The sequence below is a fragment of the Bombus fervidus genome, chromosome 11, assembly GCF_041682495.2.
Source record: "Bombus fervidus isolate BK054 chromosome 11, iyBomFerv1, whole genome shotgun sequence".
NCBI lineage: Eukaryota > Metazoa > Arthropoda > Insecta > Hymenoptera > Apidae > Bombus > Bombus fervidus.
In genome coordinates this window covers 2529182-2546413 of record NC_091527.1, presented here as the reverse complement: position 1 = coordinate 2546413, position 17232 = coordinate 2529182, and the positions used below count along the sequence as shown (strand labels likewise).

Here is a 17232-nt window from a genome sequence, read left to right as displayed (position 1 = left end):
AGAATAATCGTCTCAGTATCTCTCGCCATAGCGGCGGCGTGGGCGAGAGTGGAGGCCTTTCCAAAGAGGGAAAGAAGGAGATTCGGCATTCAGCCGGGCGTCCAGGATGGACGCAACAATGGCTGCGCATCAACATAATTACAGTTCGCTTCGGTTGCCGGGACGGTCGCTCGACGAGGGCCAAGTATTATATTCAAATGCGAGCCAAGGCGGCGCCAGTGAGCATGAACCAAAAGCCAGAAGGGTTTGCCGTACCCCGGGGCCAACCAGCGGAGGTTGAAGGTTGTATGTTGACCGTAGAGACACGGCGTGGATGGGGCATACCTTTCGCCAGACTAGGACAACCGAGAGGACACGGAAACGTCCCTTCGTGCGGACTACCCCACGGACAGAGGAAATTACATAGTCTTGCTTGAACCCTCTAACTCGCCCAAACAATATATTTTCACACTTTGAAAAAGAGAATCTAGGGATATAAACGCACAATGCGAAAGAGTTTATGATTTATTAGATTTACTTGAAGTGTTTCATTGTGTTTGTGAAAATGGTCTGTAATAATTATCCATATTTTTTAAATAGAACAAAGTTTGACGAATCCATTGACGTGTCCTAACTAACATTCAGTGGTCACAAAAAGAATTTGAACATACTTGAATTTTCATTGAAGCTTTTTCTCGAATTCTACGCTTTATTTTCATAGTATTAAATTGTAGTTAAATGAAGTTATTGCTAAATGACATGAAATTTAATATACTTGCTCCTGGTGTGCAAATACTTTTTTATACACATTAATGAAACAATTGAAAATCTCGATACAATAAAATTAAATCAATCTGAGAACGTGATTGGGCCATATAGATCTCAACACAAATAAAAGAAACGATTAAAGATACAATTAACTGCAAACTCCATTTAACATGATCCATGACATATAGCATCCGAATCGTGTATCGCTTTCCCTGAGAAAATCCCTAACGTAGGCAGATCGTAAAACGGAGAAACACGTTGGAGTAAAGAAAGCCTGCTCAGAGGGGTAAACGAGCGTCAGTATCGGCGCAGGAAAAGGAGAAAGCGAGAAGAAGCATCGACATCCCAGCCAGGGAAAGGAAGGCGAAACGAGTCGCGAGGATTTGTTCGAGCGGAAAACTGCCGCCCGATGTATGCAAACGTCTCCTCCACGTCCTTTCGAGCCGATAGGGTGACAACGGGTGCGTCGAAGAAGCTTGTAATTTCGCAGCGGAACAATTGTCCAACCACCAAAGGAAACGATGCAAGGATCACAGCTAACGAACTCATCAAACATAATTGTCGGATGCCATTGGAGAGAGAAGATGAGGCGGGCTCGTAGACCTTGACCCAGCAATTGGCAAGGACGAGCAACCCGGTAGCGGAAGCGAGTCGGTTAAACGGCTGGTCCAGGGGTGGCAAGGGGACAATAGATATCAGCCGGTGTACGCGGACACCACGCCGGGACCGAGATAGTAGATCTAAGTGGGCCATGCTGCGCTACGGTTATGGCGGCATAAAACGCTCGGGTAGTAGTAGTTGCGGCGACGAAGAGGGCGGCACGGGGGCAGAAGCCAACCAGTCAGCCAGCTGGCGGATCGTGGCAGTCGACTCGAGTGTCGTCGAGAGCCCCTTTATGGCCGAAAAAACGGCCGCTATGATTGTCTATGCAAATTGTTTAAAATATCCGGACTAAGACCGTTCCACCGTCTTTTGGGAGGGCGTCGTTCCGTGAAATCCGCAGCGCGGGACTCGTCGACAACTGTCGACGGGGGTCTGTCTCGACAGACAGTGAGAGAAATCCTGCGAACGACCATCGTAGGATATTTTAGTCAAGCTGAGTAGTTTGCCTTATAATTCGCCATGCTCGGTTACGAACGACTTTTAGGTAATTTGAAAATAGACCAGTTCGGCCTGTTATTTGTGGCATGATGAACGATGAAATAGTATATCGTGTATTTACATTGACTGTTCGACGGCCATTGTTTCCTACTTATTGCGAGAATGCAATTAAGTTCATCAAACGGAAAGTTTATTTAATTAACGTCAATATTCTCCGTTGTAATTATCATTAATCAATAGCGTGTATTACTTTATTTTTACGTGTCTATAATTCTACAATAGAGTACTCGTTTTTGATATTGTTTCTTACTATATCTAAACGATATTTTTTCATTCTCTTATTATTACATTGTAGCGGCACACGAGTCAAAGGAAGATTCAAATCCGCATGACTCATATTGTTGTGCCTTGGAGTGTTAACATTGTTTTGATTTGCTAGGTTCAAATGTAAACCAACTCCGCGCAAAACATTATCGCCGTTATTTGTAATTGTCAAAGTGATTTTAATATACAATGACTATTACAATTTTATCACTCGTCTCTTTAATAAACTAACACGTTTAATAAACCACCTCAACATCAGATAATAGAGAAATCTCATAACGTACAACAAATTTCATAATTCCATGCAAAGTTCAAGACTGAATTTTACGATGTTGAAGCTTAAGTAATTCGGATAACTCTACCTTACTGTATTCTCTCGATTTTGACGAACGATCTCAAGGGAAGGTTTCACTCTCCGGGAAGGTGGCTCTCGTGAAATGATGACGTGCAACGGCTAGTAGATTTAGAAAGAAACGATTAAAAAGCTTGACCGTAATCGTGACGGGGAAACATGATCTCGGTCGGAAATAACGGATTAGCAATTCTATTGGTCAAAGAAAAAGGACCGGATTATGGCGTTTTACACGGAGAGAGTAACGTCGAACGTGGAAGAATGCCGCCACGCGTCAGATCGATCTACCCGTTTTTGTTCGCAGCTTCACGCTGAGTCCCGATCCGATCGGCGCGCGCGATACGGATGAATTAAAGATCGCGGCAAGATATATTGGTATGGCAGCGCGCAATACGCTAAATGAAACGCGGTTCATTATCGATCTTGATGAAACTGCGCTTGCATCTCTCAACCTGCGGTCGCTGGTGTGCACGCGTGCGTGTGCGCCTGTACGTATGCATGTGCATGTGCAGATAATGGCATTGCCGGTTTGTGGTTTGTACCATAGCAGCATTACCTGCCTTAGATGGCTTATTGATTGCCACGACTATGCTCCGTTCTCGCGTTACAACACGAAACACGGAATAAGAATCGTCGTACGCTTCTTGGTTACTCTATCTCTTTACGCCTTAAACGTTCTTTCGGTAGAGTTCGCCTTTCCCTTAATTTCGACGAGACGAAAGACGAGTAGAATTATATCGATTAATGACCGGAGACTAAACGAAGATCTTTGCTACAGGTCGGAGTTAAACATTCATAGATCTCGTCGAGGAAGGATCTGATACGAAACTAGCTTGCTCGCCATGAAATTTATTTGACCGAAGGTAAAAGAGATTCCTGGGAGCTACTCGATACGTGAAACGGCGCAACGCGCGGAACTGGCAAATGTAATTTCGCGAAATGTTTCCATTGATATAAGAAGACTCCGGAACGATGTCTAGGGATAAGGGCGACGCCGAAGCAGGAAGAAAGATCGAGGAACAGGCGGGCAAAAGGCGGAGATAGAAAATGGAAGAACGAGAGGAGCCAGGGGTTGGGAACGGAAGGCGCGGCGCGGCGAAGTCGCAGGAAACTGCAAGCTAGACGGGATATATCTTCTGAGTAAATTAAAATGGATTATATATGTCGACTCCATCTTCAATCTTTCTTCTTTTCCTGCCCCGCGTACTTCCGCATTATCGCTCGAGCGTCACGCGCAATTGTTACTGGCTCGAGCGAAACTTTCCTAATGAATTTCTATTCTTTCGTTGAAATCTTCCTTCGTTGTCTTAGATTTGCTGATAAATTCAGATACGATATATCAACTGCAGTTCGATACCAGTCGGCGAATTGCGGATTATATCGCTAGTTTCGTGGGGAAGAATAATCTCCTACATATAACAGATTGCTACATACATGTACGGCGACACAGAATCCTAAAAGGAGGACAATCCTAGAGAAGACTCTCTCGTAGTTCCGAACATCGTTGCTTCGGCAACGTGTGCGAAGGAAGGAACAAACAGAGAGAAGTGGTAGTAGGTCGGTGGCCACAATTCTGGAAAGCCCAAGTTGGCTGGCATGGAAGGTCGGGACACGGAGTCGACCATGATGTATGCTCCTCTTCCGTCTAATTAAACTTGGGGAGGGTCGCAGAGTTGGTTGGTTGGTCGGTTGGTTGGTACGCTGGCTGGTCGGACAGACGTACGGACGGCCGGTGAGGGGCGGCCGTCGGGATGGCTTTCAAAATGACAGCCAAGGAGCAAGAGAGAAGGAGCGAAAGCGGCTGAAACCCGGTGAGAACTGGCGAACAAGAGACCCACCGGAGAAAGACGTCGCTTCTCCCAACCTCTCGTCGGTACAACCGGAACGATTTCGTACACTGACGGCGTTACGACGTTCTCGCTGTTTGAACATCCTTGTATCGAATTAACGTCGACCCTTTCTATTCGCGAGCACGTCTAAATTATTCATGTTCTAAGCGGCTTCCAGACGACAAATAAATCACCGATCTGGCGTCGTGTCCCGAACGCTATTTACAAGTTCCTGGGTTAAATGCTTCTTTCCCGGCACGACTTTCACCCGGTTGACCGTGACTTTCCCGTTCAGTTTTCGCGTTTTACACGACGCACGTCGTGAAACTTCTCGACCAAAGTTGACATTCCCACTCGCTGTGTTACGGTATTTAGTGACACAAAGAAGAAGAAGCTAGACGGAAGAATATCAGATTGCGTCTAACTCACGCCAACTAAGCGTAGCCACTCCGCCTCCATCAAATTAATTTAATGTATACTCGGTCGTACAAGACTCGGCTGACAACTCTTCGCGTCTACCAATCGTGCAGCTTTCCCTGCAACATATTCGTCTCCTTTGATCTAACATCGGCCAAAACACAGATTAGTTTTTCCCTTTTCATCGTCTACGACCGCGACAAGCGCTTTTATCCGAGCTGACCGCCACATTCTTTATTCGATCGTAGTCATCTATATATGGCTGTATGTAAACTATGTCTACGTACTATCTGATGCCGCTTTCCCGCTCCTGTTGCTCTCTCTCTCTCTCTCTCTCTCTCTCTCTCTCTCTCCCTCCCTCCCTCCCTCCCTCTTTTTCTTTCTTTCGCTGTGTGTCATTGCGGAACGTGAGATTGGCGTTGGCTTTCTCGAACGGGAACAGGTTATTGGCGAGCTCCGACGAATTCCTTGGCGCGGGTCCCCGTGATTCCGAAATGTTTCGCCGACGGGGTGAAACGACGTGGCCGGTGGCCTGCTACGATCTGGAATCCTCGATGAAAACGACGCGACGCCCGACCACAACCACGACAAGACACGATGGAACGAACGACAACGTCGCGTTCGCTTTCACGGTGATAAATTTACCGAAACGAACAGCTTGGTATTCAAGTTCGACCGTTACTCGATTTATTTGCACTTTAACGTGGCACAATAAGCAACCAGACAGACACTGTCTGCCGACGAAAGTAGATATCGAATATGTAAAATATATAGATATAATGACGTTATGGTACATCGAAGAAAAAGTAGAGGAGCAGAATGGTGAAAATTCGTGCGAAAGCAGCTAGTTGTACCGTGATTGAGCCACACTCGTTTCAGACATCTGTTCCGCAATAATTACCGACGAAACGGTCCCGCGGGGTGAACAAGGAGAATGTTAGCCCTTGTTGCGGTCGTAAGTCATTGCGGGAGAAAGATTAGGACGCTAAATCAAGGCTGTTGAGGCCGTAATTCGTTTGCTGGAAAAAGGGAACGTCGGAAGGAGCTCTTTAAGAGACGGCTACTCGAGTGAATACACACTTGGCTCGAGTCAGTTACTCTTTTAAGCCGTAATATGTATCCAGTGCGCCGAATGAATTCTGGTTCATGGTATAGTTGCTTAATCGCTCGTAATACAGCCGAGACGAATGCCTGACCAAGACGACCGTCACGAAAAACCACTGTAATTTCTGGCAGTGGATATCGCGTAATAGTACAGCTATGGAGTATCAGACTTGCAACGAATTCTGCGATTATATCCCTCATGAAAATTATTTTTATCTTCTAATCATACTTAGTGATACTTTGGTCACGTGGTTAGATTGCTGAAAAAACAGGATCCTTCTAATTAATTTTTTAAATTCCACTTTTATCGTCGAAGGTCGTTTGTGAATAGTTTTCTTTCACATCGATTGTGTGAACAAAATGTACATGGTGCTCTTCTCGACAAATCAGTGTCATAAACTACACAGCAGATCACACACTTTGGTTTTTAATTTACATACGATTAGTCGTTTCTGGTCTAACACAGGACTGATATCGGCATCTTTGTATACACCATAGATTGTACATACCAAGAAGGCATTATCACCTTGTCATCGTTACTTCTGAATTAAGCGAAAGTGTTGTTCTGTAACATTCTGTTCACATTACCTCGATATACCGCGAATCTGATCTCCCGAGTGAATAATAATTTCCAACGAGTTCGTTGTTTGCTACTTGTGATAGCACTCGTTTACCACAGAATGCTATTCGCGATCCACAATATTTGCGAACTATTCGCCAACTCTAGCGCGAAAGCAGCTAAATAACATTTCGCAAAATCACCAGCTAAAGCAACCTAAAACGACCGAGTACTTGAAGAGCATCAACACAGAGACACATTCTGGAGTAACATTAAAATCCTTTCAAGCACCGGCGCGTTAACCTGCTGCAAGCTCTGGAGAACGCGATTAACCGAATAAGAGGAAGGCCGCGCTCGCGGTATCAGGGGGCGAAACTCGTCTTTTCACGACGCGCGATATCGTCATCGCGCAAACACCGTATATGCATTAAACCATGAACCCACTATCCCCGACGTCATATCCAATACACGTTGTTAGGGGGTTGGTGAAGCCGGCGCTAGAGAAGCGTGGAGAAAACGGGGTATCGGGGGATGCGGACGGCGTGCTGGTTGCGGGGTGGTTTCGAGGGTAGCTGCCAACCCCCGCCCCCGGTGCGGTAATGGCATTAACCGAGCTGCAATATGATTACCGCTCTCGCAAGGTAACCTGATCACACCCGAAATCTATGGGGTGTCCGTAGTATGAGGGACAATGTACCGTGCTCCGAATTGCCGCGCGCAACGTTACGCAACCGCGGCTACTGGCAACCAGCGCGCAACGTTCTCTCTCTCTCTCTCTCTCTCTCTCTCTCTATCTCTGTCTCTCTGTCTCTCTTTTCTCCCTTCTCAGTCCCTTTAATCGCGTTGCGCTTTTTGCGGCTCAGATTACCCGTGAATCATTAGATGGCCGAGGACCTGGTGGGTTACGAGAAGAGGAGGCACCGCGGCCACCGCTCCTTATCTTGGCATTAGGAGATTAGTACGTCCCTCCGCTCTCGAACGCGTTTTTCCGTCTTCGCCTTTGCTTTTCCTTTTTCTCATCGTTTCCCGAGCTTAACTCCAACGCCGGGTAAAAGCAATTTAGGAAATGTTTCTTTTTGCCGCGACGTTTCGTTGCGTCGTTTATCTTCGCTTCTCGGTTTTAAGCGCCGCTTGATAAGTGAATAATCGTTTGGGAACGATATTTAAACGGATAGGTTTTCACTTAACTACCGTTATTGCAAGGAAGAAACTTAGATAGGTTTCTTCCATGTAGGTCACGTTTGTATACGGTTTGCAATAAGAAGATATACGAGTGAGAGTCAGAGCGATCGTTGACGAAGACGACGAACGACGTCGTTTGTCGTTGCTTGGCGACACGTGTGAAAGACTCATGGACAGAGAAACGTCATGGAGACGTGCGATACACGATGAAAGGTATATGCAAAATACTTACCGTGAGGTGTTGAAACAGCCACGCCCTGAGGATATTGGTCGCGACTTTGGGGAAGATGCCCCTCTTCTTCTGGTTCTTCTTACCCGACGAATCATCGTCTTCCTCACCGGTGCCCTCGCCGCTGCCGATACTCGCGTTACTCGCGTCACCTGTAACCAAACGAAATTCGATTACATTAACCTTGTATTAAAAAACACTGAAAAAAACTACATTTGAAATAACAATTGATTAACGTACGATAACGTGCCATTTAAATATTGGTAGATGACATAAAGAATCAAATCTGTTCCTCGAAATAGAAGAATTTTCGATCACATCATGAACTTAATCTAAGAACAAACTCTAATAACAATAAAACTTAACATGGATATAAAAAATTGCAACGATCACTTCGTACGTCACTGTTTTTAGGACCGAAATATATTTCGAATGTATTATTAAGGGTGAGATTTTAAAGTACTTTAAACCACGTCCCGATTTTCGGTGCAAAGTAGACTGAGCGCGATAACTGCCTCACCCCTATGACCGGTTCCCATGCATACAAACACCATTAAGCCACCCGCAATCACCCTGTCCCTCTTTCTCCGGCTGGCCCCTCTAAACGTTCTAGCCCCAATTCCGATGCCGTGCCTCTGCCCCCCATCCCTCGCTTTCATCCCCTGGCCGCATTAATTCCCCGTCATTTATCAATCTTAGCTTTTTAATTGCACGGTCACCAGGGACTCGAGCAGCGAGACGGTAATGAGAGATATTAAGACGGCTTACGGTCACGCTTTGCCGAAGCAAATATCATTTTTATAAATTATCGGGCCGGAGCCATTTCCAGGTATCCTCCCTGTTCATTTCTATCCCCTTTTTCCGTCAGATCCATTCCTCGCATTAATTAAGAGCCGAGCTGATGAACTCGTCCGGCGCTGCCGGCTGGGTGAAAATTGATGCTTTCGAGAAAGCCACTCGATGCTATTTTTCGCAAAGTCAGCATATTATACAATCAAAACTTGCCTAAGTATCACGAAACAACTCGGATCGACTTTGTTCAGTTACGCATAACGCCAAGGCTATAGCAACGAATCAAACATTCGAAGATTGCAATGCATGTGCTCAAAAAAATCTATATACCTACACGTTCGATTACATTGACGCCATTGAATTTGTCAAAATGTCGATATCGTCCGAATATGCATCCATCGTAACCATAGCCTTAAACGTTTACTTCTGGAACTAGTAAGTAGAATAGAAACATCCTGGTCAGATACTTAGTCCCATATTCGAAACCAAATCACTCGCTTTCTAAACGAATTCTTCGCTAGAAATTGCACTAAATTCAAGTCGATTATGTACTGGACTATCGCTCGCTAGGTGGTACATAAAAATAGTAACGAACGATTGAATCGGAGCAGCAGTAAACGCGATCATCAAAATTCAGCTGGCGTACCGGTCGATCGATCTCGTTTGAAACGGCCGGAAGTACGAGGTTTCCTTTATTCTTATTCCTTTCTCTCTCTCTCTTTCTCTCTTTCTCTCTCTTTCTCTCTTTCTCTCTGTGGATTGGCGCGGAAGGAGAACGGCAGGCTACTTACGCCGACGGATTATAAATGACCGAGCCTTATCGTGCTGCCCAAGGCTCCGGTTCCCAAGGTTCTATCGTAACAGAGAGATCAGGGTGAGCCTCGGTACTCCCGGGGGTTTCACGATGACAGGTCGCCCGGGGGCGCCAACCCAATATCGCCACCAACGCCACCACCCCTCGAGAGCCGAGGAACGGTCTCGTGACCGAGATTAACTTTGAATTCGTCCGGCGAAAAGGGTGGCCGGCGGTAGGACGAAAAATTTGTCCGTCGTAGAAGCGGACGGAGCGAAACGACGGGAGATCGATGGAAATCGGAGTCGTGCACGACGTATCTTCGCGTTCGCCGTTCTCTCCGGCAACGATCAAGGGCTGGAGAAAACCGAAGGGAAAAGCGATCGACTTCGATCAGCCTCTGTCGACCACCTGCCATTCGATTTCACCGACGAGATTTCGGATCTGACGGCGTATTTCACCGTACGGAATAACCGACGAGAGGAACGCACGAATGTTCAATTAAGAATGGCGAATTTTTTTTGAACGTGTGGGTTTCCAACTACGATCGCCGTGGCTAGTAGTATCGCCGATAGTAGTAACAGTAATTCGACAGTAATTCGATGCATTCCCTGGGAAGACAATTTATATTATATCCTTCGAGATCGGATAATTGTTTGTCAAGATATGATTTCTATAATCGTTTCTACGTACTACTCAGAAATTAATGTTCATGTGATTTTGCCATTAATAAAGTGACAAATTTTAGGCTGTAAAAAAATTGTATAATAGAACTTAATTACCTGAACTCCGTTTATATTTACTTATCAAACGAAATTTTAGTTATTGCTCGATTAATTGCAGTACCAGAACTTCTATTACACGGATGTGAAATAATACATAGAGAGAGAAATTGATGAACCTCTATTACATGAACCCTAGTTATATAAATTGTTTGTCTCCCGACAAGTTCCAGTAAGCGTATTTTTACCGCATTTATGTTTTTCTGCCCCCATAACGTGACCAGACATGTCTACAATACGTAAATAACTCTCTCTTCGCTTCAATATATCAAAGATTCACGGAGAAATCTGGTGAATCTACATCTCGGACTAGCCACGATTTATCCTAGAATCGCAAATTGCTTCTAATGTATCTAACTAAATGTAGAAATCAGTGCGATGGAACGTGCAGATAGAACGGGTATAGACCGCGGTGCAGGAAGACTAGGCTCATGCAATCGCGCAATAACGGCCAAGAAATCACGTCATCACAGCGAACCATCACGGTTGGATTCACAAGGAGCCAGGAGTCTTGGCGTCGATCCGTTTCCCTCTCTGGAGTAGGACGCTTGTTTTCGTCCGGGGAACAAGAGAGAGCCGTTCGTGGTGGTCCTTGTGTTCACAACACAAAAACGACGTTAGGTCCTCTCTCAATTCGTCGTCGACCAGCGTTGTTCCACGGGCTGTAATGGCGAACCCGTACTGGAGAATAGAGCGGTCTAGAGGCGCGCGGAACGGCCAGCAACCGGCTAACGGAATAACGGAATGGCCAGCGGTCCGTCCCCCTGATTGCAGTTAATTTACTCGGTGAATCGAGTTAATGTAGCGTGCCGATCGTACGCTGCCGTTACCGTGCCCTGACGTATCGGTCGAAGAAGCCGTGCTCTCCGGCTCCTGCTCGTCAGGAATTTCTCATTTCCGCGAGAGAGAAACTAATCCCACCGAAAAACGAAGCTTCCCATCCTGAGCGGCTACAAGAAACGGAAGACGAACGTCGCGAACTAGACACCAACGCTAAAGAGATACGTTTTCCAAGGAGACGTGGAATGCTCCGATTGTTTTCAGACAGGAAGGAAAAAGGTAGAATAATGGAATTACTCGAACTAAGGTTGCGTTTGATCAGAGTTATGTGAAAGAAATACCGTGCCATATTCATCGACAATAATGTGGACAACGTGTTAAAGAAACGCACATTTCAGCACGCAAGATATTTTGAATGATTTCAGAAACGAAGATGAAAGCATAATGGAAGAAGGTTACGTTTGATTAAAATCGTGTATCGTAAATGCCGACTAATATTCACCGTCGATGATTAAAGCGAGTTGCTTCTTGTTTGTATATATCGTTTTATCTAAAGCATTAAGGTAACTAGAAGTGCTAGGCTAAAGGATACGCATCTAGCGCACGATGCATCTAATTTCCCACCATTCTAGAGCAATTAAGACCCAGCAATTAAGAATCCTGGCAAGGAGAATCCGGTTCTGTATAGTTCGCGCAAGTCGCTTTGCAATTTTACATCCGCAGTTTTGCAGGTGAACTTCAGCACGCGTGAACCAAGGTTCGAACTGCGATACGTATCATCATCAGTGAAGAAAGTACGATGAGATCATAACATGCATTGATTAGGCTTCGATATTTAGATGTTTAAATGTCGCAGTAGAGAAATCGACAGAAACCTAAATACATACATAAAGATTAACATCTTAAAAGTTAAGTCTTTATGGGGTATAATTTAGTCCGAATTAAATCTATATGGAAAATTACGCACACCGCATTAGCTGAAACTGCATGAATCAGAAAGCTACTCGATACTTAGCTGCACGACCTCGCTACGCTACTACTTAATAACGTTCTCGTTTATAATCCAGCCACGGCACTATTCACGCGTGACCAACTACCCACGTCCTGTCAATCATCGAAACCACGTTTGTCTACCTTCCGATCCTACTCAGCGACCAATCGCTATCCCAATTTGATTCTCGATTGCCTTAAAATACCTCAAACACATTGCGAAACATTGCGCGACGCAGAAACAAGTGTCTCCTCGGTGTAACCAGGCAACAACCATAGGAAATTAAACGCGTGCAGGCATCGAGATGAAATTTAACGCAGCGATAAATTCCAGGGCGGAAAGTCGCGAAAATTGTGGATGGCATGCGCTGGTGCACGCGTGCACGCGCACGTTCCCTCTACGACGCGTTTACGAGCGACACACAGCGGCCAACGCCATGGTGGGAGCTATATCGTCCTCGTGTTGATTTACCGCGGCGCACCGCGCATTTTTACTGCCACGTTATAGAGATTTAAGTGTAGCCAATTATACGTTTATGCCGTTCCTGTTCCCCCTGGTGCCGGGAACATCAGACGACGAAGAGAATCGTCACGTTCTGGGACCAACGCGAATGCAAGAGAGAACACCGATTCCCTTCTTTCCCTTCTTAGCTTCTTTCTTTCGAAAGCTTTCGCGAGCTATATTTAGCCGATGGGTCAAGAATAAGCGAAGTCTCACGTCGGCCTGACTATACGCTATTTCGGGGGACACGGTGAAAACACGCGGTCTCTACGCCGAACTGGTTGCCATCGGGGAAACAACCTTTTCTGCTTTGGTATTCGTACCGATGATAAGAATGCTACAATTGTAGACATATTTTATGAATATATTACAGTTGCTACAAAAGGTATTGGCACCCTGACCTTCCAATGAAGCGTGTTTTTACCAGGTTCTACCTTTCATTTTCGTATCAAATTTTTGTAGACGCATGAGAGCCCTATTAAATGATACGAAATGCAATATGCTTGGACCTAAGTAATTAGCATGTAAATTCTATATTAAATTGACTTGTATGGCAATATCTTTCATGGGTATTATGCATATGTATTATATGTGTGCTATACAAAACATTTCATTATGCTGTGTTATAGAAGCAAATATTCGACACCTAACCACCCTGTATTTCATATCGCGTATCACGATACACGTATCTTTATATGAAATAGGATTAACGATATCAGACGGAAAGTCGTGTCATAATTTATATCTAAGGCCCGCGGAACAATCGAAGAATGGTTAATTACACGCGGCGATTCGTCTCGCAGTGATAAATATGTTATTCTCTTGAACTGAATGGAGGATAGGATGATCAGGATGATCACGAGTGGAGTTCATGGGCCTGCAGCGTGTTCGCTTGACCGAGCATCGTGCACAGTGATTCGCCTTTGGAAATAATAAGCCACAATGACTGTAATAATCGTGATCGAAAACCAATGAGGCGGACGTATGTACGTGATCATTAGCAAAGTTGCGTGCACGAAGAAGATAACAAGGGAGCAACGAGCTTAAACGCTACGATAACACAATAATTCCGATAGAAGCAAGTAGCAATTAGTGTCACGCGTCGTCATTTTTATCGACGATCGAAAGGGAACCTCATGGTGTTCTGGAAGATGACAGAGACGAGATAAAGAAGCTCAACACCATCGAATACGTCTTCGTCGGAACCGAGAGCCCTACCTCTATTTAGGGTGGCCGTGCGGACTGTCGAAATAAACCGCGCATATGGCCACCGAAAATAAACTCCTTATTCCCATTCCGTCGAACGAACCCTGTTCACTTCAACTCCTCTTCCCTTACTTTACTATCTCTCGTGGTTGTTCGTTCCAGTCTTCGTCCCAGTCTTAGTTCCAGCCGAGCGGATTTACTCGAACTCTTTGCAAGTACCAAGCGTAAAGGCGCCACAGCCTTCTGTCTACCAGCGTAGGTAGAGAAACGCATAGGATACCGAGGCATTTATTTGCTGATACGCTAGATGATACGGCACGCGTAGAATCACGAATCTCTGGAAAACGTGTCCAAGCAAAAAGCAAGAAGAAACGAAATAAAAAGTATCGTTCTACACGCTCTCATGACTATCGCGTTTCGTAGAAAAATGGCGGAGGTCTCCTACGCGATTGAGATGCTTAAGTTATCAAATCTTGGGTTGTTCCTTAACTAATTTGACGGAAGAGGAAAGATAAGGGAACGAAGAAGTTATTCTTCGACAGATGTTCGACTTAGCAGTGTACGGTAAAATTAGAAAAACGAAAAAAAGTGGTTCAATGGAAAACGCAAGTTTGTGCATTATTTGAGAGTAAATTGCGAGCAGTGTCGCTAAAGTTTGACGAAATATTGGCCCGTTAAAGCCGCGATTTATTTATCGATATTAGAGGATGTGAAATATGAAAGGAGTTAAATCAAGCCCAGCGATACATATATGTGTATATAGATACGTATATATACATTTCATTTTTCAAAACACATCGTGAACGTCACGCAAAAATAAACGATAAAGAGCGAATGCCGTTAAGTGGAAAATTTAATATCCCATGTTTCTCTATGATGTAATATTTGCAATAAACGTTCGTTGTATTTTCACGTAGTTTTCCACGCACGCATCGAACGTATGAAATAAAGTCGTACTGGTGTATATTTTAGATTCAAACGCTATAAAAATGTGCTTTACTAAAATGTCCGCTCTTATTTTCCTATTTTTTTTTTTTTTTTTTTTTTTCAATCTCACACAACGAACACTTTTTTTCTATCAATAACCATTTCGCTTCTAATTCGATTATCCAAACCAGCACGGCCACTATCCATTAGAGACGCCATAAACGTCAACGAAAGTTCCAACAATCGCGCCGATATTTCCTCCATATCCGTTTAACAGAAAAAAGAGGGAAAAAAAGGAAGGGAAAGCTGGAAAAGATCGAACGGCTGTAAGATAAAGTTCGATACGCCATCTCGACCGGGGGGAGGAAAGGATTTTTCGCGTGGTTGGAAATCACGAAAGGGGTCAACGCACCAAAACACGCTTATTCTCGTTCGTTCAGAACGGCCTCGACCAGTTATACTAGCACGGCCAAAGCGAGAGAAGGAGAGTGCAGGTTCTCTGTTCACCGATTCCGAAACTATTTTCGGCGATGAAATGCAGCTCGACGGATCGTAGCCCACCTCCCGCACCCCTCTCTACTTTCCACTGATGGTTGACTCCCACCCCCATTTTTTTCCCTCCACGGCTAGCGGAGGTGAATTTCTCGTGTCGCCCTTGCGCTAAGATCGCCACGGTCGATTTCTCGTGGCGCGCTTGTATCACGACTGACACGGACGGACCGCTTAATCCGAGAATCTGCTTAACCAAAAGATTAATTGGCGATTGTGGGAGAGATGAGGCGCGATGAGGAGTCTACCCTGTTGCGGTGACGGCGTCCCGCGGCAACGAAATCGGCCCGCGTCGGCGTCGCGTAGCGGCAGCCAACGGCGAGCACGCTTTGTAGGAGTTTGTCTTACAAATGAGCCGAGCGACGGGGATAATTTAGTACGCAGCGGCCGCGCGCGTTAACCTTTCGCTGCGCGACACTTGGACGCGCTCGTTACGCTTTGCTTACCACGCGGCTGGCTATGCCTTATTCGGTGCGAACGATCGCGAGCAGATCTCACGGTTCGATTATATGCGAAGAAAGAAAGTGGAACGCGACGACACGTCGCGTCCTGGAGAAAATCGTTCGGTAGGATTCTGGTTTATTCTTTGTATAGAGAGAGAATCGTTGGAGACTTTAGAGAAATTCAAGTTGGAAAAGTAATTCCAAGAGTTGGCCACGTTCATCATTGATTGCATTCTCTGAGAGCTTTTGTAGAAAATTTATCTCTCTATCGTAGATCTTCAAGTAAATCATTCGAAAAGCTATTTTTCATAGCCACATATTTATAGAAGATAATAATAATGAAATGTAGAACATTTAAAATCTTCGTGTTCTTTATATCTTAGGTAAAGGTATATTACACAGTTTGCTACAAAATAACGAGCAAATATTTGAAGTGAAATGAGGAAAAGCAGACACGTTTTGTAATTTTTCGTAGGGTATTTTAATTGAGAAGAGTGCTATACGTTAATTGTACTAAGATATATTATTGTTCGTCTAATGCAACTTTCGTCTACTATGAACCATTGATGGCTCGCAATAGAGAAAATAGTTTTCGATTGCGTAACGTACCGAAATGTAGCAGTCAATTCGTCGAAAAGGAGAGACTCTACTTTTGTAAAATTCCTGTAACCATGGTGACGTAAGACATGTCGTCGAAAACCGAACGTAGAGACGAAAATACCGACCTATCGTCATCATGGGGCGAGGAACACGAGTCGAAGGGGAGAAAGAACGAGCGATGACACCGAATTTGTCCGAATTAATGTCTCGGAGTAATATCTGGAACTCTCTCATTTCGAGCGAAGCTGCATCTTCTTTTGTTCGTTTTGGATTTCCGAAAACGACTGCAGAAATGTGGAGGAGATGTTGAATCGAACGAGTGATTTCGAGTAATTGTTTACACGAACTTGGGAAAACGGCGCGCGAAGCGACGAGCACGTCAAAGTGTTCGAAAGAGAAACACGTATTTTTCGACACCTGACGCAGCTCGTCAACGATGAACGTCGTACGCTCGCCACTTATTTACCGAGTCAAAATAGAAGGTATTAATAGGTCTCGTAAAAGAGGGTCCTGCGTCTTCATTCCACGAAATTATTTGGCACTTCTCGCGGTGGTCGAACACGTTCAACCATGACTTTTCCGAAATGAATCCAACGTAACCGAATCCATTTCCCAATCTCATAACATCCCCTTGCGCAACGTTTTTAAACTTTCCATCCAAAACATTTCGAAACACGAGAGCGCAATTTATTCTTAGATCTGCTCTCACACGCGCGCCTCTTAAATAAAGGAACTCTCCGGCGAACCACACCTTTCTTCCATTTCCATCGTCTCATCCGTTAAAGAATAAGAAGAAAGAAAAAAATAGAAGATCTGTTGCAAAACGGCCAAGAAAATCCATCCATACGAAAGAAGGGAAAAGAAGGCGGTCGGGGACAAGCGTTGGATCGCAGCGCGCGAAGGCGAGGAACGAACGAGCGAGCGAGTCGAGCGGTTGATTGAGACATCGACGGAGCAGCTGTGACAGTTATCTGATTCATGGACATGCCGAGTATATTTTATGCCGTACGACCTATGAATACAG

At 44.9% G+C, this 17232-nt stretch overlaps 1 protein-coding gene across 8 annotated transcripts in view; it reads right to left on the bottom strand.

Annotated features, from left to right (window-relative positions):
• Window positions 1-17232, bottom strand: part of Hth (Meis homeobox homothorax) — a 507314-nt gene that overhangs the window by 197197 nt on the left and 292885 nt on the right. For all 8 annotated transcript variants that reach the window (XM_072013316.1, XM_072013317.1, XM_072013319.1 and 5 more), the window contains one exon: window positions 7848-7996. In XM_072013316.1, the coding sequence (XP_071869417.1) occupies window positions 7848-7996 (149 nt within the window). The remainder of the gene's footprint in view (window positions 1-7847; window positions 7997-17232) is intronic.